At 39.7% G+C, this 22,996-nt stretch overlaps 1 protein-coding gene across 1 annotated transcript in view; it reads right to left on the bottom strand.

The window, feature by feature from the left end:
• Positions 1 to 22,996, bottom strand: part of ARHGEF37 (Rho guanine nucleotide exchange factor 37) — a 180,592-nt gene that overhangs the window by 79,742 nt on the left and 77,854 nt on the right. Inside the window, exon 2 of the mRNA XM_073651340.1 lies at positions 2,037 to 2,279. Coding sequence (XP_073507441.1) covers positions 2,037 to 2,279 — 243 coding nt within the window. The remainder of the gene's footprint in view (positions 1 to 2,036; positions 2,280 to 22,996) is intronic.

The raw sequence follows: 22,996 nt of genomic DNA, 5'->3' as shown, positions 1-22,996 counted from the left end.
CCTAAACAATTCTAGTTCCTGATTAGTCTAACTCTTTAGAAAGAACAAAGCAGATCATAGATCTGTCATTGTGGGCAACAACAAGTTTGTTGATGCAGCAGCAGGCATGTAACATCACAAGGTTCTTAAGTCATCCCTAAACAGACTCCACCTTTCCTCTATTTTATTATTTTAATGTTATCAGTTATGAACTTTTAGAAGTTCACTTGCTAACGATATTTCCTAAAACGATGAGCAAATAAGTAAATAACCACACTTGTGCATTCTTTATGTCAAAGATTTTGCGGCTTTTGCCATTTTTATTCAAACACCATTTAAGAACACAGATAGGGGAATCTGACCCAATTACAATGCATCACTCCCTGAGTTTCGGCCCACCTGCCCCAAGCCCCAACTGCTTGTATCCAGGTCAGCCCTGCTGCCAGCCACGATTGCCCCTTCAACCCCGTGTAGCTGCTAGATTTCCATTTTTTCTGACCCTCATGATTGCCCAAGAACTTTAAATCCCACTTGGACCCATTGACTGAATATTTAGATCCAATCCTTTAAACTGTTTAGCAGCTCATGTATCCAAAATACAGAACATTCTGGACCTTGGTTCCACTGGTATCGGTTCTTATACATATTGTGCACTCACATGCTTGATGGTCACCACTTAAGAAAAAAGGAGATCTTAGAAATGTTGAGTGTGCTGTCTGCATACTTCCATAGTACAAAGATCACATAACGTAACACATAGATAATATCCTGATCACAAGAACAGCACTGGGTTCTTCAGTTCCGTTTTACAAGCAAAATTCATTTTTTTTGCTAGCTTGATCACAAATGACAGAAAAAAGTTAATCACAAAACAAACTTCTCTCTACAGAAATCTTCCAAACTGTAGCAAGTAAAAATTAGTTTACATTGCTGTCCAACATGTCTTTCTGATCTAACACTGGAGATACCTGGTCTGCTGAGGTAAAAAGAGACTGCTCATACTGCTTTCCACCGTGTCTATCTGATCTAACACTAGAGATATAAGGGATACTCAGGTAAGAAGAGGCTGCTCACACAGCTGTCCACCCCGTCTACCTGATCTAATATTTGAGATACTATGGGTGCTGAGGTAAGGAAAGGATGATTACTCTGCCATCCAATCTGTCTTTCTGATCTAATACTGGAGATACCAGGGGTGCTGAGGTAAGAAGAGGCTGCTCACACTGCTGTCCACCCTTTCTGAATTAATACTGGAGATACTACAGGTGCTTAGGTAAGAAGAGGCTGCTCGCACAGCTGTCCACCCTTTCTGAATTAATACTGGAGATACTACAGGTGCTGAGGTAAGAAGAGGCTGCTCACACAGCTGTCCACCCTTTCTGAATTAATACTGGAGATACTACAGGTGCTGAGGTAAGAAGAGGCTACTCACACAGCTGTCCACCCTTTCTGAATTAATACTTGAGATACTACAGGTGCTGAGGTAAGAAGAGGCTGCTCACACAGCTGTCCACCCTTTCTGTATTAATACTGGAAATACTACAGTTGCTAATGTAAGAAGAGGCTGCTCACACTGCTGTCCACCCTTTCTGAATAAATACTGGAGATACTACGGGTGCTGAGGTAAGAAGAGGCTGCTTACACTGCTGTCCACCCTGACTTTCTGATTTAATACTGGAAATACTACAGGTGCCAAGGTTAGTCACTCAGCTGTTTACCCATATTTCTGAAGTACATGGTATAGGTTATCTCCAGATCACAGCATATAAGCTTCCTACTGCACAATCTCATAGACACCTCTCCTAGTAACATTCTAGGACAGGTTTCTCTCAGTGTAACAAGGTGGCGGACATTTTGATACATTACCTCCCTAAACAACACAAATGTGAATTGCTAATTAAAAATATTAAGGAATATATTTATGATTAGATTTTATTTTTCTATTCCAGAAGAAACCCTTTAAATAGAGTTCACATATCATTAATTTGTCTGTTTGGGCAAGTCATAATGGACTTTCATGCACAAAAGGTGTTCTAAAAAGTTCTCAAGAACCTTACCGATGAGATGAGCTGCTCGCGGAAGAGAAAATACTCTCTAACTGGCTTTTAATGGCTTGTGAGTTCCCATGGTTTGTCAAATTTGAGAGGTTTAACCTGTCATTGTAAGAATGGTTCTCTGATGAGACATTGTTGCTTGATGATAAATAGCCAGGTGAATTAAGAGAGTTCCTTTTACTGTGATTTAGGTTGACTTGTACTCTGTAAGACTGTTTGCTACTTATAGAAAGTCTGTCTTCAGACCTGTAAAACAAAATAGAGAAATCAGAAAACTATGGAATAAACTAAATCTTTTCACAAACTAATTCTTTACAGCATGAACTGCTTGTAGAACATTACCAATATTAAGCCACGTGCACGCATTCAGCATTTGGTCAGTATTTTACATCAGTATTTGTAATCGTAAGCCAAAACCAGGAGTGGAACAATCAGAGGAAAAGTTTAATAGAAACACGTCACCACTTCTGGATTTATCACCTGGTTTTGGCTTACAAATACTGATGTAAAATACTGATCAAATACTGATCGTGTGAATGTGGCCATAAAGAAGTTCTCTGGAGACAAGCTATTGCTTATTCACGGGATAGATGATAATGTATTGGTTGTCAGAACAGGGCACTTTTAACTCTGTTTGCGGGTCATCACTAGGCAGCATTTTTGGTACGAGTGCTGTCCCTGAAAAAAATGGACAGCACTCGTACCAATGTTATTTAATGGGTCAGCGATATTTTTTATTGACTGAATCTGCGTGTAAAAAAAATTGCAGCATGCACTAGTTTCTTGTGTAAATGGGATGAGATGCCCATTCACGTGTATGGGTGCGTAAAAAAAAATCACATGCCATACAGAGCCTCAGTATAGCATTCTAACAGAGGTCAAAGTTTCCCATTCTGCCGATTGGTGCAGGCCTCAATTATTTAATATCCTATGGGTAGGTGATAACTTCTTTTCACCTAAAGACTCATTTAACCATCAGCAGAAGATTATCAGTAGAGGACAAGCTGCTTTGTGCCTCCTAGTCCAAACATGCCTCCACCACTGATTAGCAGCTCTCTGTCAATTTACATTGTACACAAAAGCTGTGATGTGGGCGAGGTTATACAGGGCTCAACATTCTGAGCTCTGCTAGAACTCCAGCAGACAGAATTGTGATTCTATCACAACTGCTGCACCCAGTAAAATAAGCAATATATATCGCTGGAATCAGGGTCTCTGTCTCTACCTCCTGCTGCTTTCAAATTACATAGCAAAAACCTGCTGACTGATTCCCTTTAAAACCTGCAGCGATGTTTCTGAAAAAAAAGTTGGAAAACCTACTAAACATAGACACTAAAGGTAAAAGAGCAAGATTAAATACAAGCAATAATTTCAATAACGCAGTATTCCTACTTATTTTCAGGTTTAAACACACACATAACTTGTTTTCCCTGTAGGCTTCTATTTTATCTCCATCCTCTTCCATTCTTATTCTTCCCATACACATTCTTCCTTCTCAAAATGAAAGGCAATCTGTCGCCAGGTTTATGCTTCTCAGTCTCGGGGCAGTATTCTAAAGGGACAGAGACTCTGATTCCTGCACTGGGTCGCTTAATGCTGTAGGTGTGATAGTATCACTGCTTTATCTGCTGGGTAACTAAACAAAGACCTCAGTCTAGGCCCACCCACACCATTGATTGACAGCTTACCACCTAGACTGTGAATAGGCAGAAAGCTCCCATTCAATGGTGGGGTGGGGGAATAGCAGGAGCTCATCAATATGGAGGACTAAATAGCTAAATAACAGGAGTTCATTATTGCAGTACCATTTTATCAAAACTACAGCATAAAGTCTAGCGAGTGATCAAGCCTTAGATTTATATTGTTCTCAAATGGAGAAGCAAATACCTAGACCAGTCATGTCAAACTCAAAACACACAGAGGGCCAAAATGAAAAACTTGGACAAAGTTGCAGGCCAACCAGTATACAGTATAATGGGCCCCACATAGTCCTCAATGCAGAATAATGGGCCCCACACAGGCCTCCATACAGAATGATGGGCCCACGTAGCCCTTCATACAGAATAATGGGCCACACAAGCCTCCATACAGTATAATGGGCCCCACACAGGCCTCCATACAGTATAATGGGCCCCACATAGCCCTCCATACAGAATAATGAACCCCACATAGTCCTCCATACAGTATAATGGGCCACACAGGCCTCCATACAGAATAATGGACTCACATAGTCCTCCATACAGTATAATGGGCCACACACAGTCCTCCATACAGAATAATGGGCCCCACATAGCCCTCCATACAGTATAATGGGCCCCACATAGTCCTCCATACAGAATAATGGGCCCACATAGCCCTCCATACAGAATAATGGGCCCACATAGTCCTCCATACAGTATAATGGGCCACACAGGCCTCCATACAGAATAATGGACTCACATAGTCCTCCATACAGTATAGTGGGTCCCTCATAGTTCTCTATACAGAATAATGGGCACCACATAGTCCTAAATACAGAATAATGGGCCCCACACAGAATAATGAACTCCACATAGTGATGTCAGTTCTAGTGTTGCGGGCCAAATATAATCACCCTGCGGGCCAGATTTGGCCCGCGGGCCAGAGTTTAACATGTGTGACCTAGACTCTCTAGGTTTAATTTAAGCCATTGACTAGGAAGTTAGACCATGAGTCTAAACGCGTAGGTCCTATCACTTATACCTAATGTACATCTATGCCAATGTGTGCTAATAAGTGGATTGGATTTGCTTTTTAAATTACTCAATAAAAGCTATATTTTATTACAACCAGACTCACAGCCTACATCGCTGGATCCTCTACCTCTACATGTATTCTAATTTAAGCCATAAATTTAAAAAACGAGCGAAAGGATGAATTCTGACAAGCGTATATGTGGTCAGTGTGTAGTCCGTGTGCCCAGAGACCCCACATGGTCAGCATGCTGACAATATTAGTCGATACGCAAATGGTCATGATTGATTCTCCCAAACAGGGAAGTGTTTGTTTTGTGCTTTACATTTCTTCTTATTAAACTCCTGCCTTTAAGACAGTATAGCAGTCCATTGATAAAAAAAAACAATTTTTAGAAGATCACACTTTAGAAAAAGTCTGTTTTACTTATGATTGTTCTGCATATATTCCATGTATTCAAAAGGGTTGTCCAGTCTAAACCGACAAGTCTATGTTACATGACACTCTATGTTACTGTAGACTTGTGAATTCTCCCAGTGCACTCAATGCATGCTGTGAAGATTCTCCGGTGTCAGTACCAGGAACACCGGTCACATGACCGCAAGTATGTGATATAGATACTCCTGGCCATAATCCAACTAGACAGCTTCTGGCATGCTAAATTCAAGTGTATTGCACTAGGCTGAAACAGTCTAGTTGGATTCTGGATGGGAATATCTATATCACATACTTGCGGTCACGTGACCGCAGTTCCCAATGCTGACACCGGAGAATCCTCACAGCGTGCAGTGCGTGCACTGGGAGGATTCACAGGTCTGCAGTCACAGAGTGAATGATGACTTGTCATTTTAGACTGGACAACCCCTTTAAACCCTGTCCTATGCTGTATGATTGGGTATGCAAATTATTTATCCTCTAGAAGGACAAACACTGTCACTCTAGTGCCTTTTATTGTTGGTAGCTATCCTGTAAGTCAATACCCAACCCTTTTAATGAGCCCTACAACATGGCTAGGGATATGAGCCGAACCAGAAGGTGATATAGTGCTCCTCACCATTTTTGGCACTCCTTCATTTTTTTCATAGACTGTACAATATCTTTGGAAATGTACCAAAGTTATATCCTCAGGATTTTTTAATTAGTGGTCCAAAATAATACAACAATAAAATATTGTTTTTCAACTTCCATGTTGCAATTTGAAAGAAGAAACAGAATAAACAGCACGTGAAGCAATAAAGGCACCCCTAATTAATACTTGGTTGCACACCCTTTGGCATTGCTGACAGACTCCAAACATTTCTTGTAGCCATCTATAAGCTTTTTGCACTTCTCAACTGGAATTTTCTCCCACTCTTCCTTTGCAGTTTGTTCAAGCTCTTGAATGTTTGCAGGGTTCTTTTTCCCAATGGCAGATTTCAGCTCACCCCAAAGATTTTCAATGGGATTGAGGTCAAAACTTATTGCTGGTCATTTTAAAACAGTCCATTTTTTCTTTTTCAACCATTCCTGTGTACTTTTGGATTTGTTCTTTGGGTCATTGTCTTGCTGGAAGACACATGATCTTCGACTCAAACCAAGTTTTGTTACACTGTGTAGGACATTTCGCTCTAAAATCTCTTGTTAATTCTCTGATTTCATGATTCATGTGATATAGCCAAGGTCTCCAGTCTCACAGCAAAGCAACCCCACAGCATTATGGATCCTCCACCATGCTTACCTGTTGGTAAGGTGTTCTTTTCCTTATAAGCTTCATTGCATCGTCTGTAAACAAACTGTTGCTTTGCATTGCCAAAAAGATCTATTTTTGTTTCATCTGTCCACAGAACATTTTCCCTGAAGGATTGTAGTTTGTCAAGGTACTCTTTGGCAAAAATCTGTCGTTCTTTTTTATGTCTTTTCTTCAGCAATGGTTCTTCCTTGGCCTTTGCCCATAAAGCTCTCTTGGTTTAGTGTGCAGCACATGGTACTTGTTGAAACCATGGCCCCAGACGGTTCCAGGTTGGCCTTACTGGATGTTTGACGTGGTGTTTTTTCCACCACTCGCACCAACCTTCGAAGACATCTCTTGTCAATTTTCCTCTTTCCCCCACGCCCAGGTAGGTTTTTGACGGTTCCATGCTTGGCAAACTTCTTAAAAACATTGCGCACTGTTGAAGCTGGGATACCAAGGTCTTTGGAGATGGCCTTATACCCTTTGGAAGTCTTGTGTTTGCTAATAATAGAAGTTCTGATGTCCTCAGACAGCTCCTTTGTCTTCACCGTTGTGACAAAGGAACAGGGCCTACCATGTGGCTTTTTAAAACATTGAAGTCATCATTCATTGGCTTATTCATGTCACATGGGCACCAACAATTAATCACAGGTGAACCTCTTGTGATTTACCACAGGCGAGTCAAAATGTGTTTCCATACTAAATTAATGTAAAGGGTGACAATACCAGTGACACAGCAAGCTTTAGGTTTTTCTATTTTTCTCTTTTTTTTTGTTTTAAATTATTGTTCATGATTTGCTAATTTAACACGAGTGCTCCATACAAAAAAAAACCTGTTTCACATGATTCATTTTCAGGAGATATTCCACATTATGTACTTAAACTTCATGGGTGCCAATAACGATCAGCAGGACTATATCTTCAGTCATATTATAAGACTTATTCCTTCTTGAATACTATTTTGCACACTATTTTTTTTACCATGGAACACTGGCGGTATTATTCCATCCTTCAGCTTCATCTCCTTAGTGAGAGCCAGGATCCCCCAAAATCAGGCCATTTTTTAACAGTTATCTTTCCAGGAGCTAAAGGAAAAACAGTGTATTCAGCCCATGTGGTCTCAGCATCACTAACAAGCCCCTTGGTGTAAAAATGGTTGTTTTTTCTAAAATCTATTGTTTCATCACTGCCAAAAAAAACAATGGTATGGTATTTCTCCCACGTGTCCTGCATTCAGTGGAACTGTCTAGAACTGCTAGCTCAGTCTCACTTATTGTATGTTTACATGGGGTAATTTGCAGAAAATGCTACAACTCTTCAATATCTCTGAATTGAGTGTTTAAAAATGGTGCAAAAACAACCACATTTAAATATTTAGAATACAAATATCTCCCATGTGTAAATCTGCCCTCATGCTGGACTAGTGTTAATCTCCGGCACAGAAAAAGTAGAGAAACAGGTTTTAAATGATGATTCATAATTTGTCCTGCATATTGGGACAGAAAGAAATCTGGAAGTTTAGGCAATCTAATTTGATTGTGCAAATATATGAAGGGACAGTACAAAGATCTTCTAATTATCATTTTACACCTAAGCAGCTTGCGGTGATCACAAGGAGTAATTCCTCTACGTCTAGAGCAGGGATGTCAAACTTAAACACACAGAGGGCCAATATGAGAAACTTGAACAAAGTTGGGGGCCAACCAGTATACAGTATAATGGGCCCCACATAGTCCTCCATACAGAATAATGGACCCCACATAGTCCTCTATGCAGAATAATGGGCCCCATATAGTCCTCCATACAGTATAATGCCCCACATAGTCCTCCATACAGTATAATGGCCCCACATAGTCCTCCATACAGAATAATGGGCCCACAGAGTCCTCCATCCAGAATAATGGGCCCCCATAGTCCCCCATACAGAATAATAGGCCCCACAGAGTTCACCATACAGTATAATAGGCCCCACATAGTCATCCATACAGTATAATGTGCCCCTCATAGACCTCCATACAGAATAATAGGCCCCACAGAGTTCACCATACAGTATAATGGGCCCCACATAGTCATCCATACAGTATAATGTGCCCCTCATAGACCTCCATACAGAACAATGGCCCCACATGGGGGTGATGGTTCTGGTGTCGAGGGCCACATATAACCACCCTGAAGCCAGATTTGTTTGACACGTATGGTCTAGAGGAAAGAAGGTTTAAAGGGAATGAGTCATAAAAAATGTTTTTTAACAATTGAAGAAATGTAATGTATTAACGTTTTAATTAAAATAAAAATCTTAACATTTTATGGTTATAAAATCTGAAAAACAATTTAAAATTTTTGATCTTTTCCACTGTTAAACACTAGAGGGCACAGTGCTTGAAATTTGCCATGAAAACCTAGTGTGTTGCTAGCTCACATTACAACTGTAGTAAATGTGTCTCTCCAGGCTGTATCACATATGACAGAATTAGATACGTGGCTCTGCGGGCTGTTTCACACATGACGGGATTAGATATCCAAATCTGCGTGCTGTATGACACACAATCGGTTTAGATTCGCAACTCTGCTGGCAGTATCACACATTTCGGGATAAGATATAGGGCTCTTCATTCTGTATCACACATGATGTGATTAGATATGCAGCTTTTTGGGCTGTATCACATCATTGCATTAAATACTCGGTTCTGTGGCTGTATCACACATGATGGGATAATATATGTGGCTCTGGGGGCAGTATCACACAGCCTAGGGGGCATGCCCAGTTCACAGCTGGTAGGCAGCCATAGTGTAGGGGATGTGGTCGGACACCGACCGCAGTCTTCCGTGCTCAGTGGGCAGCGTATTTGTGGTGTTTTATGCTGTGCCCACGATGCATTTTTTAAGCGTTTCCGCAGCGGCAAAAACGCTGCAGAAACGCTTAAAAAACGCATGGTAGAAGGTCTGCCATGTTCCCCAATGATAATCCGCATGTGCTGTGCACATGCTGCGGAAATTTCCACTGCGGATTATCATTGCGGAAAAAAACGCAGCACTACCAATTATTTTGCGGAAGTGCTGCGTCTTCCCCGCCATTGACTTGCATTAGACCGCATGGATTACGCATCACTGTATATGTAGACGCGCATTCCATGCGTTCTAATGTGCGGATGGTACCCGGGTCTAGACGAGAGGAGACTCTCCTCCGGACCCGGGTACCATAGAAAACTGTAAAAAAAAAGAATGAAATAAAAAATAAATATGTACTTCTGGCAGCCTGCGGTGCGCTACTCCTCGCATGCCGGCAGATCGCGGTGGACTGAGGGACCTGCGCTGACATCATAGTCATGTGACGGGTCACGCGATGCTGACGTCGGCAGGTCCTTCAGTGTACCGCTGCCGGCAAGGGAGAACGGAGGGAAGCAAGACTGCGCGGGCCATCAGAGGGTAAGTATAGATTTATTTTTTTATTTTTTACCATTCTTTCAGTCACAGTATATAAATCCATGCCGGTTGCATGGATTTATATAGTGTGACCAAGTTGACAAGCACTTTCCAAGTGATGCTAAAATCGCTTGGAAAGCGCTTGTCAACCCGCATGCAGAAATGCAAGTGAAGAACGCTTCACATCCGCTTGTCCCTGGCAGGAAAACGCATGTACAATCCGCATGTATAATCCGCATGTATAATCCGCATGCGGTTTTTCTGCCAGGGAGATGCAGAAACGCTCAGGAAAAATCCAGAGCATTTCTGCATCGTGGGCACATAGCGTAAGTGTTGTGCTCAGACACTTACACATCAGCAAGTAAAAATGGCAGCCCCTAGTGGCTGCAGAAAAAAAATAATAAACAATAAAAATGTTAAAACACAACATTTCATTCTGTATTAAAAATAATAGGTTATGTAATCAATAATTATTAATGCAAAAATAAAAATCACGACACATTCCCTTTAATAATCATCACAGAAAGTGATTCTTTACTGTAAAACTGCTGAACTAAATATTATGTAAAAAGTTGATTCACTACAAAAGTACAAGGAGGTCGGGATGCATATAATATTACAGGTTATGTGTACTCAATTCTGTGATGGGACATTGATAGTCTGATTGCCGTATGTGGAGTTGGAAAGGAATTTCTCCCCTAATATGAAGCAATTAGCATCTGCTTTATTGGATTTTTGCCTTTCTCTGCATCAAAATGCAAAATTATAGGTTGAACTCTATGGACCAGTCTTCTTTCTGCCTTAAAATCATGTAACTTTAATAATAATACTTGACAAATCCAAATAAAGTGATTCTTGGGATTTTATAAATGTTAATCTAACTGAACCCAAAAGCTACAGTATTATTTTGTGTTCAAAATGTTCTCAGATCTCAGAGGCCATAACTTTATTTGCAAACACATGTTCATACAGCAACCTATCTAGACATACTTTACATTGTACTTACAGTATATACTACAGTAAAGAACAAGTGTGTAAACAAATACGACACAGTCCGATAACTGTGGTCTCTGAAATGTGGTTCAGTTTAATCAATTTTACTTATGAAAACTACAGAAGAATAAGGGTAGTATACATAGGATTAAATTGAAACAGTCAAAAGTGAAATACAACATATAAAATGCAAATATTTAACTTTCCCAGGCATCGATCTCCATGAATTCTGCTGCGGGAGAAGAATTGGAAAATAAATAGATTGGATAAATAACAGATCTAGGGCCTCATTTTACCCTTACGTGTTCCATCTGAGTTTTCTTACACTTGTCCGTGTCTTTTTGTGGACAACACCTAAATGTCATCCATGTGTAATCTAAGTGCTGTCTCTTTCTGTCTGTTTTAAGGAGTAAGAGAAGTTTAGGAATTTTTTTGCATATGTAAAAAATTGATGCCACACGGATAGTAAAAATTAACATGGACTAGAAATGGCTGAAAATTGGATCCCGCACATTCATAAAAACTGCCCTTTTTTCTTGTTTGCAAAAAAAGGACAGCTGAACGAGAGCTAACAGTAGTAACAGCTACATTCACATGACTGTTTCTGTTCTCTGTGTTGTCTGTGTATGCAATGAATTGCTCTGGACAGCACACGGACCAACTGCAGCCCATCTGACTGTGCGTATAAGCGGATTTCTGTAATAGCAGGCAAATCTTGTACCCATTCGCTTTGCAGGCGAGTACATAAAACCAATATGTGGACTTAACTGGTCCAAAAGTTTAAGCACTCATCTGAAATTAGTCTAAATGGAATACCCCTTTAGGCTATGTTCACACAGTGTTTTTGCTGCATTTTTTATGCAAATTAAAAGCTGCTTTTTACAGTACCAGCAAAAGCTATGAGACATCAGAAATCTCATGCACACGCTTGTTTCTTTTTCCTGATTAAATTGGAAAACTGCTGCTTTTTTAAAAAAAACTGCAGCATGTCAATTCTTTCAGCATTTTTGCACCTATAAAAAGCAATGAGTAAGTGCAAAAACGCAGCAAAAAACATTGCCATCAGTTTTTGCTGCATTTTTTGTGAAAAAAAGCACGGACAGCAAGATGTGAAAGCCATTTATTTTTGTGATTTTCCCCAAGTTTAACCAAAATGTCTTGGTGTCCTCACCTGAGAATGGCAGTTAGGATTAGTACAGTTTAATTAAATTAGTGATATATGTTAAAGAAGCACTCCAATCAAAATGTTTATCCTAATACATTGCAATCATCATATTATATAGCACTGTGCACTTACAATTGCTCATTTTGCCTTTCTTGCCAGCAAATTCTTCTCTTTTCCGTTAGGGCAATGGGATCACATGATTAAAAACTGACTAGCTGAATCCTTCTACGCTCTTTGTAGAAACAGGAGGTCAAATTTCCCTGTATGAGTCATAAGTCACTGTAAAAGTCAATGACGAGGGGAGGGGTAGAGCAGTTTGGCCAGGAGTTGAAGAGGGGAATGATTTCTGCAGGGACAAGAGACTTCCTGTTTCTACATAGAGCAGAGAAAAGAGAAGGATTACCTGGGTAGAAAGGCAAAATGAGCAATTGTAAGTACACAGTGTTATTTAATATGATGACTGCAATATATTCGGAGGATAAAAACACTGATGGGAGTGCTTCTTTAAAGTAAACAAAGCATGACCATCTCAATGCTCTACCAATGTGTGAAAGCAAAGAATGCCCTACCAATGTGTGAAAGTAAACAGTGCCCTACCAATGTGTGAAATTGAACAATACCTGACCAATCCAATGGCCTTACCAATGTGTGAAAGTAAGCAATGCCTGACCAACTCAATGCACTGTCAATATTTTAGGTAAACTATGCCTGACCAATTCAACTCCCCCGCTTTTTTACATTTGCAATTGTGTATTTTTTCATGAACTCGTGAACTTTTTTTTTGTTCAGAATAGTCACTATTTTTTAGACATAAAAAATATTTTTCCACTAAATAATTTGATCAAATTGTCCTTTTTTCCAAAAATGTTTTATGGTTTCACATACGTTTTGCATTGGTGGCCTAACAACTTGCATTGTTCATGCTTATATGGTGAAACCAAAGCTGAACTTTGGGATTCTGAAAAATGCAGCAAAAATGCAGCAAGACAAGCAGTAAAAAAAGACAACAAAACCTGCTTTTTATCTGCAGCTTTTTTACTCCCAAGAGATCAGGTTTTAGCTGCAGCAAAAACGCAACGTGTGAACATAGCCTTAAGCTGAATTATTTGATGGCAGCATGTTACCTGTACGATTATATGTTATAAATATTTCTGTTTCAGTGTCACATACATTTGGGTACAAAACAAGGCCAACCATAGGAAATGTAAAAATAAGTGATGATTTCACAATGGCTTGCAGAATAATTTCCATAAAAATGCATAGCAAGCCACGTCAATCTATAACTGACCTATTAATTATTATTCAGAAAATTCACAGCGTGAATGACTGCAATGACCGTAAAGTCAGTTTAGTCAGTCTGCAGATATGAAGTGGTTAATTAATAGCTTAGCACTACTTGTATAAAATGCTGTCATTATCTGCAGAACATATATATAAATAATCCTGAATGCCGGAGCTGGAATTTATACTGTGGGTAGGGCTGAATATAACTGGAGCCTTGTGCTTAGTGCAAGCCAACAATAAAGGCCTATGAGTCTGAGTCATCACAACAACAGGATATTGTTGCAGAAGAAAACAAAGAAAAAGCTTCCGTGACCGTCAAGCAAATGAATACAGGCCTAACTGTTCCAGAATCACGTGTAAAGCGTGAATCTATATAAAATGCAGAATTAAAGAACATTTCCAGTACACAATCACTTTGCTGTCTGCGGTGAAATTTAATATTGAATCTTTCATTTCGAAAGACTTCTGGACAGAATCAACATCTTTAAGATAAATTCATCTAATATCCTGTAAGATGTCAAAAGAAGGTATTACAGGGGTTAATTTGCTCCATATTCCCAATATTTCTATGTACCTCATACTTAAGCCTCATTTAGAAGTTAATTTTTCTTGATTGTGTTCTATCTGTGTTTTCACGACTAGAAAACGTACCCATTATAGTCAATGGGAGAAGCTTTGTCATTTATTTATCCATACGTGAAAACCACTGATGAAACACTGATGGTAAAACTCACAATGACCAAACACTGATGAATTTCAGATGCAAAACACTGACATTTTTATTTTTTTTTTTAAAAACTGACATTTGAATGAGGCTTTCAATGGCATCAATGTTCGCCAAGGATGTGATCACATTAAAAGTGGAGCAGAAGCACAGTGCTAGTACATGCTTACATGTGCCCAATGCTAAATGTACATGTAGGTTGAAAAGCTGGGATCTTCACTATATGGTCAAGAGTAGGTCAACACCCCTACAAAATTAATTCAAGTGCTACAGCCACATCCATTAGAATCAGATGCAAAACAATGTCATGGAATCTGTAGAAACAAGTTTGGGTCATATTGAGGAACTGTCAAGTCACTCTGTGTTTGGTAGCCTGGCTGCTTTTCAGAGCTTTCACGAACAAGCTGTGTGCTGGCCACTAACACCCTCTAGCAGATCCCAGGATATACCCTGGTCTTCATCCCTTAGTCCATATAAAGAAATCTGGACTTATACAGAGACCTCTGGATTGTGTCCACGGAGGGCCTGCTGGTCGGTGGACAGGGCTTTGCAGAGTATGATCAGAAAGCCGAGTTAATAATAAAGATGTCAGGTCCTGGAACAAAATCATCAGGCAGTAAACTCCAAGACAATATAAAGCGGTAGGGACTGGAACAAAATCGTCAGGCAGAATAATCAAAACACATACCAGTTAGAAAAGAAATCAAACTAGCAGATCAATAGAAGACAAATGAGAGTGAACCAGGGTAGGTAAACATATAACTGGCAACTAAAGGCAGGAAGTTATGGAAATAGTGTGAACCCTACTCAAAGCTCACACACGGTAGTTAATAAAATTACCAATTTAGGTAGCTAAACTGCAAGTTCCCTGACTTGACAGCACCACAAATCACAGAATATCAAAACAGATTGCTGCACTGTCACACAGTGTCATCTTCTATGGATGCACAATGTTGCTCAGCAAAAGAATAGAGGGAGCGAGTACAGATGTGGATGTAACTGTATCCTCCTCAGGACCCTTAATAACATGCTTATTGAGAAATTATCAATGGAACCTCCTAATCAGGTTGTCGGCATTTATGCCACTCGCCAAAATTCAAGATATTTCGTTTAGCCCATAACCTTTCCTGTGTACAAGATATTGTAAGGGACCCTATCATTACCAGAGAGTGACATTTTTTTTGCAACAAATACTCAAGATTGTATCTAACTAACACATAAGGAGAAGGATTAACAGGGTACACTGGCGAACGGTATGTTTTCAGCAGGGATTTTTGGGTATACAGAGAGAAGGGGGAAACTTCAAATGTAAGGCTATTGAATTATCTCTGTTATTTCATATGGGCAAATTAATTTAGAGGAAGGGACCTTGATTTTGATATTTTAGTGGATAACCACACCTTGCCCAAATTCCTAATCTTGGCCCATCAGTGAGTCCTTTATTAGCAGAAGAGATCTGTCTGCCCTGTACCCTTTTCACAATTTGTCTAACCTTAGACCAGATAAGCTTCAATTTGCCTACATATTTACCAGCCTAAGTAACTCAGCATAGCCATGGCTAATCTAAGCCAAAAGGGTGGGCCACCATTGTGCAATTTCCACCATCTCTCCTCCATCCCTGGCAAACGACCTGGTATGTATTGGACTATTTTTTGGGTCTGACTCTGAGCATTCAGCTTGGTGTTCTTTTACGCCACATTTCAGATCTCTATACACATTTACCCACTGGCCCTGCTTTTTGGGCCATGCCCCTATTTATAAGGAGTGAGCCACTGTGCTCCATAGTGGTAAAATATACACTTGTGGGAGCCACTCACGGACGTGTGAGGTCTCTTTGTGGGTATTTTGATATCGTGACCTAGGATTTATTCTGCTTTGAGACAGTCCCTTAATATTTGGCATTTATTATTATTCTTGATGCGGGTCTACATATGTATACATACCTTAGGCCGCTTTCCTCATGTGTTGTCTTTGTATATTTTTGATGATATTTTCTAATAAAATGTGTTTATATATTTTCACTACCTTTGCTGTCGTGTCCTCCAATTTAGTAATATTTACCAGCCTCTAGTATCCAATTCAGAGACCGAAAAACAACCAAAGTAAGGGTAATACTCACAATTACGGAACAAAGGAAAGTTTAGAATGGACTCTTTATACTGATTACTTATGGCTAACTCAGCTAAAGGCAGATATTCCACCCAGTCAGACTGTTGGTCAGAGACATAATACTGAAGAAATTGCTGGAGTCTCTGGTTGGCACGTTCAGTCTGACTATTGGTCTCTGGGTGGTAAGCAGATGAACAGGACAATCCAATATTGGTTTTATTACAGAATGCCCTACAGAATTTAGAATCAAACTGAGTATCACAGTCTGGAAAAATATTTTTCAGAATCCCATGTAAATGCACATGTGTTTAATGAATAACCTATTTAAGGTTTGGGAGTTAGGCAACCCAGACAAAGAAACAAAATGACAGTGTTCACTGAATCTGTCCACTCCACCAACACCTACACAACAGTCTTCCCTACGGAGAATGGCAGGTCAGTAATAAAGTCGATGGAGAAATGGGTCCAAGGACCTTTAGTAGTAAAAAATAAAAAAAAATCCAACAGAACGGGCTCGGGACGTTTTGGCTCAGTCGCAAATGTCACATGCAAAAACATATTCCTTACAATCCCGAATAATAGTTTGCCACCAAAAACTCCTGGTTACCAGCCAAATGGCATTGTTAAGTCCAGGGTGACATGCAAGTACAGAATCAGAGAATTCCTGGAGGACTCACAAACAAAACAGGGGAAAACAAATGATTTTCAGTAGGAGTATTGTCAGGGGCTAACTCTACAAATCTCCTTCACAAGGTCTAGGGACATTGAAGACACGTCTATACCTTCATTTAAAAAGGGAACTTGTTCAGTGTCCTTGGTTTTCTACAGACAGAAGTTACGGGACAGAGCATTGACGTTAATGTTCTTAGCACCAAGTTTAAATGTCACAACAAAATCAAACTTAAAGAAGAATAAAGCCCTTCTAGCTTGCATAGGGTTTAGTTTCTTGACTGTTTCAAAATATGTATGATTTTTGTGGTATGTGATAAGTTACTTTATGTTTGGAACTTTCTAAGAAGTGACACCATTCCTCAATGGCTCAATTGATTGCACAATTCACAATTACCAATATCAAAATTCATTTTGGCAAATGAAAAGAAGCGAGTTGAGTGAAAAGCGTTGTACACTGTGAAAACACTATTCCAACTACAATCTCCGAGTCATCAACCTCCACCACAAAAGGGCGGATAGACCAATACAGAAATGAGAAAAGTTCTTTTGGAGAAGGAACAAACTGCCTCAGTTAATCACATCAATCCCTTTGTTAGATAAATCAGTTAATGGTTTGGCTATCTTGAATTTTTTTTTGCAAATTTAAGATAGTAATTAGCAAACCCCAGGAATCATTTGAAAGCTTATTTCTTGAACAAAAAAAAAAGTGGATTCATTAGGAAACCTTTGGCACACAAGACATACCCCAGGAAGTTTACTTCTTGAACCAGAAAAACACATTTTTCAAGTTTCAACTTTTAAACACATTGCATACGTTCATGGGATATATGACTCACAATCTCGTGAAAAAAAAACAAAATGTCATCAAGATAGACAACCACATATAGACTACTTATATCTTGGAAAGAGTCTTTAGCAAAATTTTGAAAAATAGCTGAGGCATTACTTAGCCCGAAAGGCATCACAAGATACTCATTGTGGAAGTATTTCTCCCACTGAGAACAATATTTTTTCAACTGGCTAACACAGTACTAAAATCTTTTTTTTTCTTTTAAGATACTCATAGTGATCATGAGTTGTATTAAATGCTCTATTTTACTTATCCCCTTCCCTGATAAGGATCAAGTTATACACTCCCCTCAGAAATCAAGTTTGATGAACAAACAGGCTCCCAAAGTTGGTTACAGAGATCATGGATGAGTGGCAGAAGATACCGATTCTTTACAGTAATTTTGCTAAGTTCCTTGTAGTTAGTACATGGTCTTAGACCACCATCTTTTTTTCACCAACATAAAAGAAACCTGCCCCAACTGGTGAAGAAGTCAGTCTGATTAACCCTTTTTGCAGACTGCTATGTAATCTTTAATGGCCTGACGTTCAGGACCAAAAGGATTATATATTTTACCTTTGGGAGTTTGGTACCACATCAATAGAACAATCATAATCGTAATTTTTAGATTCAGACATGGATAAAAAACATCAGCAAAATGTCTAAATATTTCAAGTAAAGCACTGGGCTAAGATTACGACAAGTAGATAAGGACATACATTGGTCTTGACACTCAGGATTCCAAGCTCTTTTCCCACTTTGGTATTTTTGCTGCTAAACCGCAATTAATAAAAGCTTTAAGCCATGCATATTTTTCTAGATTAAATAATAAAACAGGGAGGAATAATTATGTAGCATCACATGAAAATACCTTGGTGAGCATCCACAGACCCAACTAGGCACGGGAGGAATTATCTTGGGCAGGCATGTATCTGATATCCAGATTCTCTACAGTAGCCACAATGATTCAGCTTTTGTTGCTTGTATTCTTGAGTATCAGAAGGTAGTGAAAAGACCCAAGCAGGTGGATGACCCTGCAGCAGGTAAAGGTAAGACCCATGCACAGGTGTAAACAGGACCTGTGCTGCTAAGAACAATTGCAGCCTACGCACTGAATGATCTATTACAGATTGTTCCATGCAAATCTGAAGCACGCCACTGTAAACAGGCTATTAAACGACTGTCATCCAGCAAACATGTTGCCGGTCAGCAGTCATTTAACACTTGAGTATGGAGCAACCTAAATGCACCTTTAGAACAGTGAAATGGAAGTGTCTAGGGCAGCATCCCATGTAGTGTTGTCACCATCAACAGTAAGATAAGGCAGCAATGCTACTGAAAACTCGCTCCGTCAAGAAAGTCACAGTGGTTTCAAACTGACTGTTTGAAATTTCAGGCAAACTACGTTACACTCAATTTCTAGCAATTCATTTCCAATCCATTTCCAAGTCGATGCGACTTTCATGATAGAGACGGCTGTGGGCAGCATTATATTCATTATGATCCTGTACAGAGACCTCTTTTGTGAGACTCTACACTTGAAACAGATCAGCCACAAAGACCACACAAACTTACAGACCACAGCCACCAAGTAACACAGTGAGCAGAAAAAATGTCTTTTGCATCATCTTTACAAAATAGAACTAGATTCTTGCACAGAAATGAAAAAATAATTTGGATTTTCAAAACACCAAAAGCAGAAGAATGATCAGAGACCAAAGTTAAAGTAGTAGAGTAGCACAGAATATGAAAGCACTGGATTTTAGCTGCTTTCCTAGTGATTCTATACTCTCTATATTTAATCGTTTTGTAGATTGAAAGAAGGCACAAGTCCATCAAGTTCAACCCATAGCTTATGTATGCTTTTCTATGAAGGTCTGATAATTTAGAAAATATATCAAACCCATCACAGACTCTCTAGTGCTAAATTATGGAAACTTACTGTACATTTATTGCTCTGTCCTGTTCACACAGAAGTTTAGAAATCAGTATGGTAATTCACAGTAATATACAGACTGAGGGTTTATAATGTGTACACATGCAAGTAATTCCCTCAGATATTTTCAAGTTACTAATGATGATCTTAATACAGTGTAAAAATAAAAATAAAAAATAACAGCTTGCTTCAGACAGTTTGACATATTCTCTAATAGTCCCCTGAAGAAATGAGAAAGCTGGTCATGTAGGGTCTCATCATTCTTTTCTCATCATGAAAATAAAATACACAATACATACAAGAAAATGACATATAGGATACCTCTTTATCATTGAATTCAGTGTTTTCATTCAGTCCCATTACCAAAGGTGTATAACATCCAGCCCCTAGCCACGCAGTCTGCCTGTACAAACATTTGTGAAAGAATGGGTCCTTGTGAACAAACGGGCTTTGTGCTTGGAAGAGAGGGTAAACACATACAGACTCATCCATTCCACTAGCTAAACTAGAAATAACAAATACCCCATGTCACAGCTGTTAAGAAGGCTTTTCCCACACGTTTCCCTATATACCAATCCTTGCACACATATTAGAAATAATGTGTCACGGGTGTGTCAGAGGTGACAGACAGTCGCTCTGAAGTTGGTTGCAGGAGATCTCTACGTTTGGCGTTACGGAGATCTCTACATTTGGCGTTACAGACATCTTCTTAGAGGCTGGCTGTCTCTAGGACCAAGCAGCTACCTCCCTCTGGCTAATTAGCTCCCTGGCCTCGGTGTATAAATACCTGGTGTGTCTGAGAGGGAGGTGCTGGCGATATTCATTACTATTTGTGAGACTTTAGCAAGAGCAGTACTTCATCCTCTCTGGAGCTTGAGGCCGTGTGCGCATTTGTCTTGAGTCGACTAAAGCTAAGCAATTCTGTTTGTCTACCCTTGTTGTCTATAGAGTTTAGTGGAAATTGACTAGTGCTCATCTCCTCCCAACCCTAGCCTTAGCCATACGCCAGGGAAAGACAGGGTGAGGCATGTGTGCGGCGATTGGTGAAGAGGCAATATAGGGACGGTAGTTGAGACAGGGTGACACTAGACCAGACTAGGAGGTCTCTCCTTCCCCCTTTCTCTAGAGTCTGAGCTCCCTTTCCCTCTTCCCTTTGTGTTGCACTAAGTCTTTTCCACACCTGGCATGATATTCTAAATGCAATTCTAAATAAAAATGGCACCCGCCAATGATACCTCTTCTCAACTGCTTTCTTCATTCTAACGATGGAAACACTTTTTCATAAAATTAGATAAAGCCCATTAATTCATGTATGGTATCTTGGAAAAGGTAACTTCACTCACACTACCACCGCATTTGTGGACAACTTGGCAGTGATGCTCACTAATCCTTCCACTGCAGTGCATCATATACAGTATTTGACTGGTTTTGAAAAACCTTAAAGAAGCACTCCTCCTCCCATCAAAATTTTATCCTCTTAATATATTGCAATCATCATATTATATAGCACTGTGTGCTTACAATTACTCATTTTGCCCTTCTACCCAGTTAATTCTACTCTTTTCCGTTAGGTCTATGACATCATGTGATTAAAAACTGACTAGCTGAATCCTTCTAAGCTCTATGTAGAAATATAAAGTCTATTTTCCCTGCATGAGTAATAAGTCACTGCAAAATTCCCTGGCAGGGGAGAGGAAGGAGCAGCTGGGTCAGGAGTTGAAGAGGGGAGTGATTTATGCAGGAAAGATAGACATCCCGTTTCAACACAGAGAAAAGAAAAGAGAAGCATTAACTGGGTAGAAAGGCAAAACGAGAAATTGTAAGCACACAGTGCCATATAATATGATGATTGCTATACAGTAAGAGGATAAAAACTTTGATGGGAGGAGTGCTTCTTTAAAATGGATGTCCGGTACTATATATTGATGATCTATCCTTAGGATAGGTCATCAATATCAGATGGGATGTGACACCTGGCACCACCACCGATCAGCTGTTCCTGGTCCCAGCCGCAAGTGCTCACTTGGCAAGTGAACTAACATAGCTCCGTCTAGCACACAGTGGCTTCAGCCAAGTATTGCAGATCCATGCCTATTCAAATTAATAGGCATGGATCTACAGTACTCCGCTATGGCTAGTATACAATTGACGGAGATGTGAAGTTCTACTCTGCAACCAAGAAAAGCTGACTGCTGTCAGCATCAGGATCCGCTAATAGTTGGGGGTCACATGTTTAGCACTTGATATTGATGACCTATCCTAAGTATAGGCCATTAATATAAAGTAGTGGAATACTCCCTTAAACTTAATGTTGATCTAAGTTACTCAGCAAGTAGGCAGAGACCTGTCAATAAAGGGCAGCATGGGGGGAGAAACCACCGGGGACCTGTCTAGTCTACAGCACGGTATCAGATCAGTCAGTCCCTGGCGACTTTTTAATTAAGTTTTTCTGTGACATGCCACAGAGTCAAACATACCAGGCTGAGTTCATACAGCCAGTACCTGATACATGCTGCCCATGGATTAATCAAAACTTTACCCTGCTCCTGGCCCATGTTAAGAACCAGATTAATAACTGAAGCTTACCTTTTTATCTTGGATGAATAGAAAAAATACCATACCTCCTAGAAACTCTCCCAAAAGAACACCAAAAGTCCTTTTTAAATATGATCACTTTATTGCCTTTCTATTTAATGTCAGACATCTCAGAATTGCTCAGCTTGCTAGCCAAAAAAATGCAAGAAGGTTTCACCCTCCTGGATTCCATTCCTTATTAGAAAGCTAACCAATTTTTCCACTGGTAAGACCACACCTTACTATCGCCCTTGCTAGAACGACATTCTTATGGATATACATGTTACCTCCTTCTTGTGAAGCTCCAAACTTGCCACTAATAAGTGAAAAATTATTAGCTCTATCATTAGAGGTTCAATTAATGTGTGGTAAGATTTCAATGCTTCTAGGCGTGGGAACTGGAGGAAGGTGAGTAGAATCGGGTTTTTTTTTATGTGTTGTAGAACACATTGACCATAATGGTATGGGGCTAATTCCCAGCATACGGCACTAGCAAACTTCATGTAATTGAAGGAAGAAAAAATGGACAAATGTACAGAGACATTCTTGAAAAAAATCTGCTGCTATCTACCAGGATGATGAAGATGAAACGAGGGTGGACATTTCAGCAAGACAAGATTCCAAACACATAGCCAAGGAAACTCTCAAATAAAGCCGCTAGAATGGCCCAGCCAATCACTTGACCTGAATGCAATTGAAAATGTTTGGAAGGAACTAAAGCTCAGAGTTCATAGAAGGAGCCCATGGAACCTTCAGGATTTGAAGAGTGTTTGTGTGGACCAATGGGCCAAACTCACACCAGCAATGAATGCAACTAGTTTCTCCATACAG

Source organism: Phyllobates terribilis, unplaced genomic scaffold (assembly GCF_046119375.1).
Source record: "Phyllobates terribilis strain yellow unplaced genomic scaffold, ASM4611937v1 Scaffold_11__3_contigs__length_659146591, whole genome shotgun sequence".
Lineage (NCBI taxonomy): Eukaryota > Metazoa > Chordata > Amphibia > Anura > Dendrobatidae > Phyllobates > Phyllobates terribilis.
This window is presented reverse-complemented; position numbering and strand designations above follow the sequence as displayed.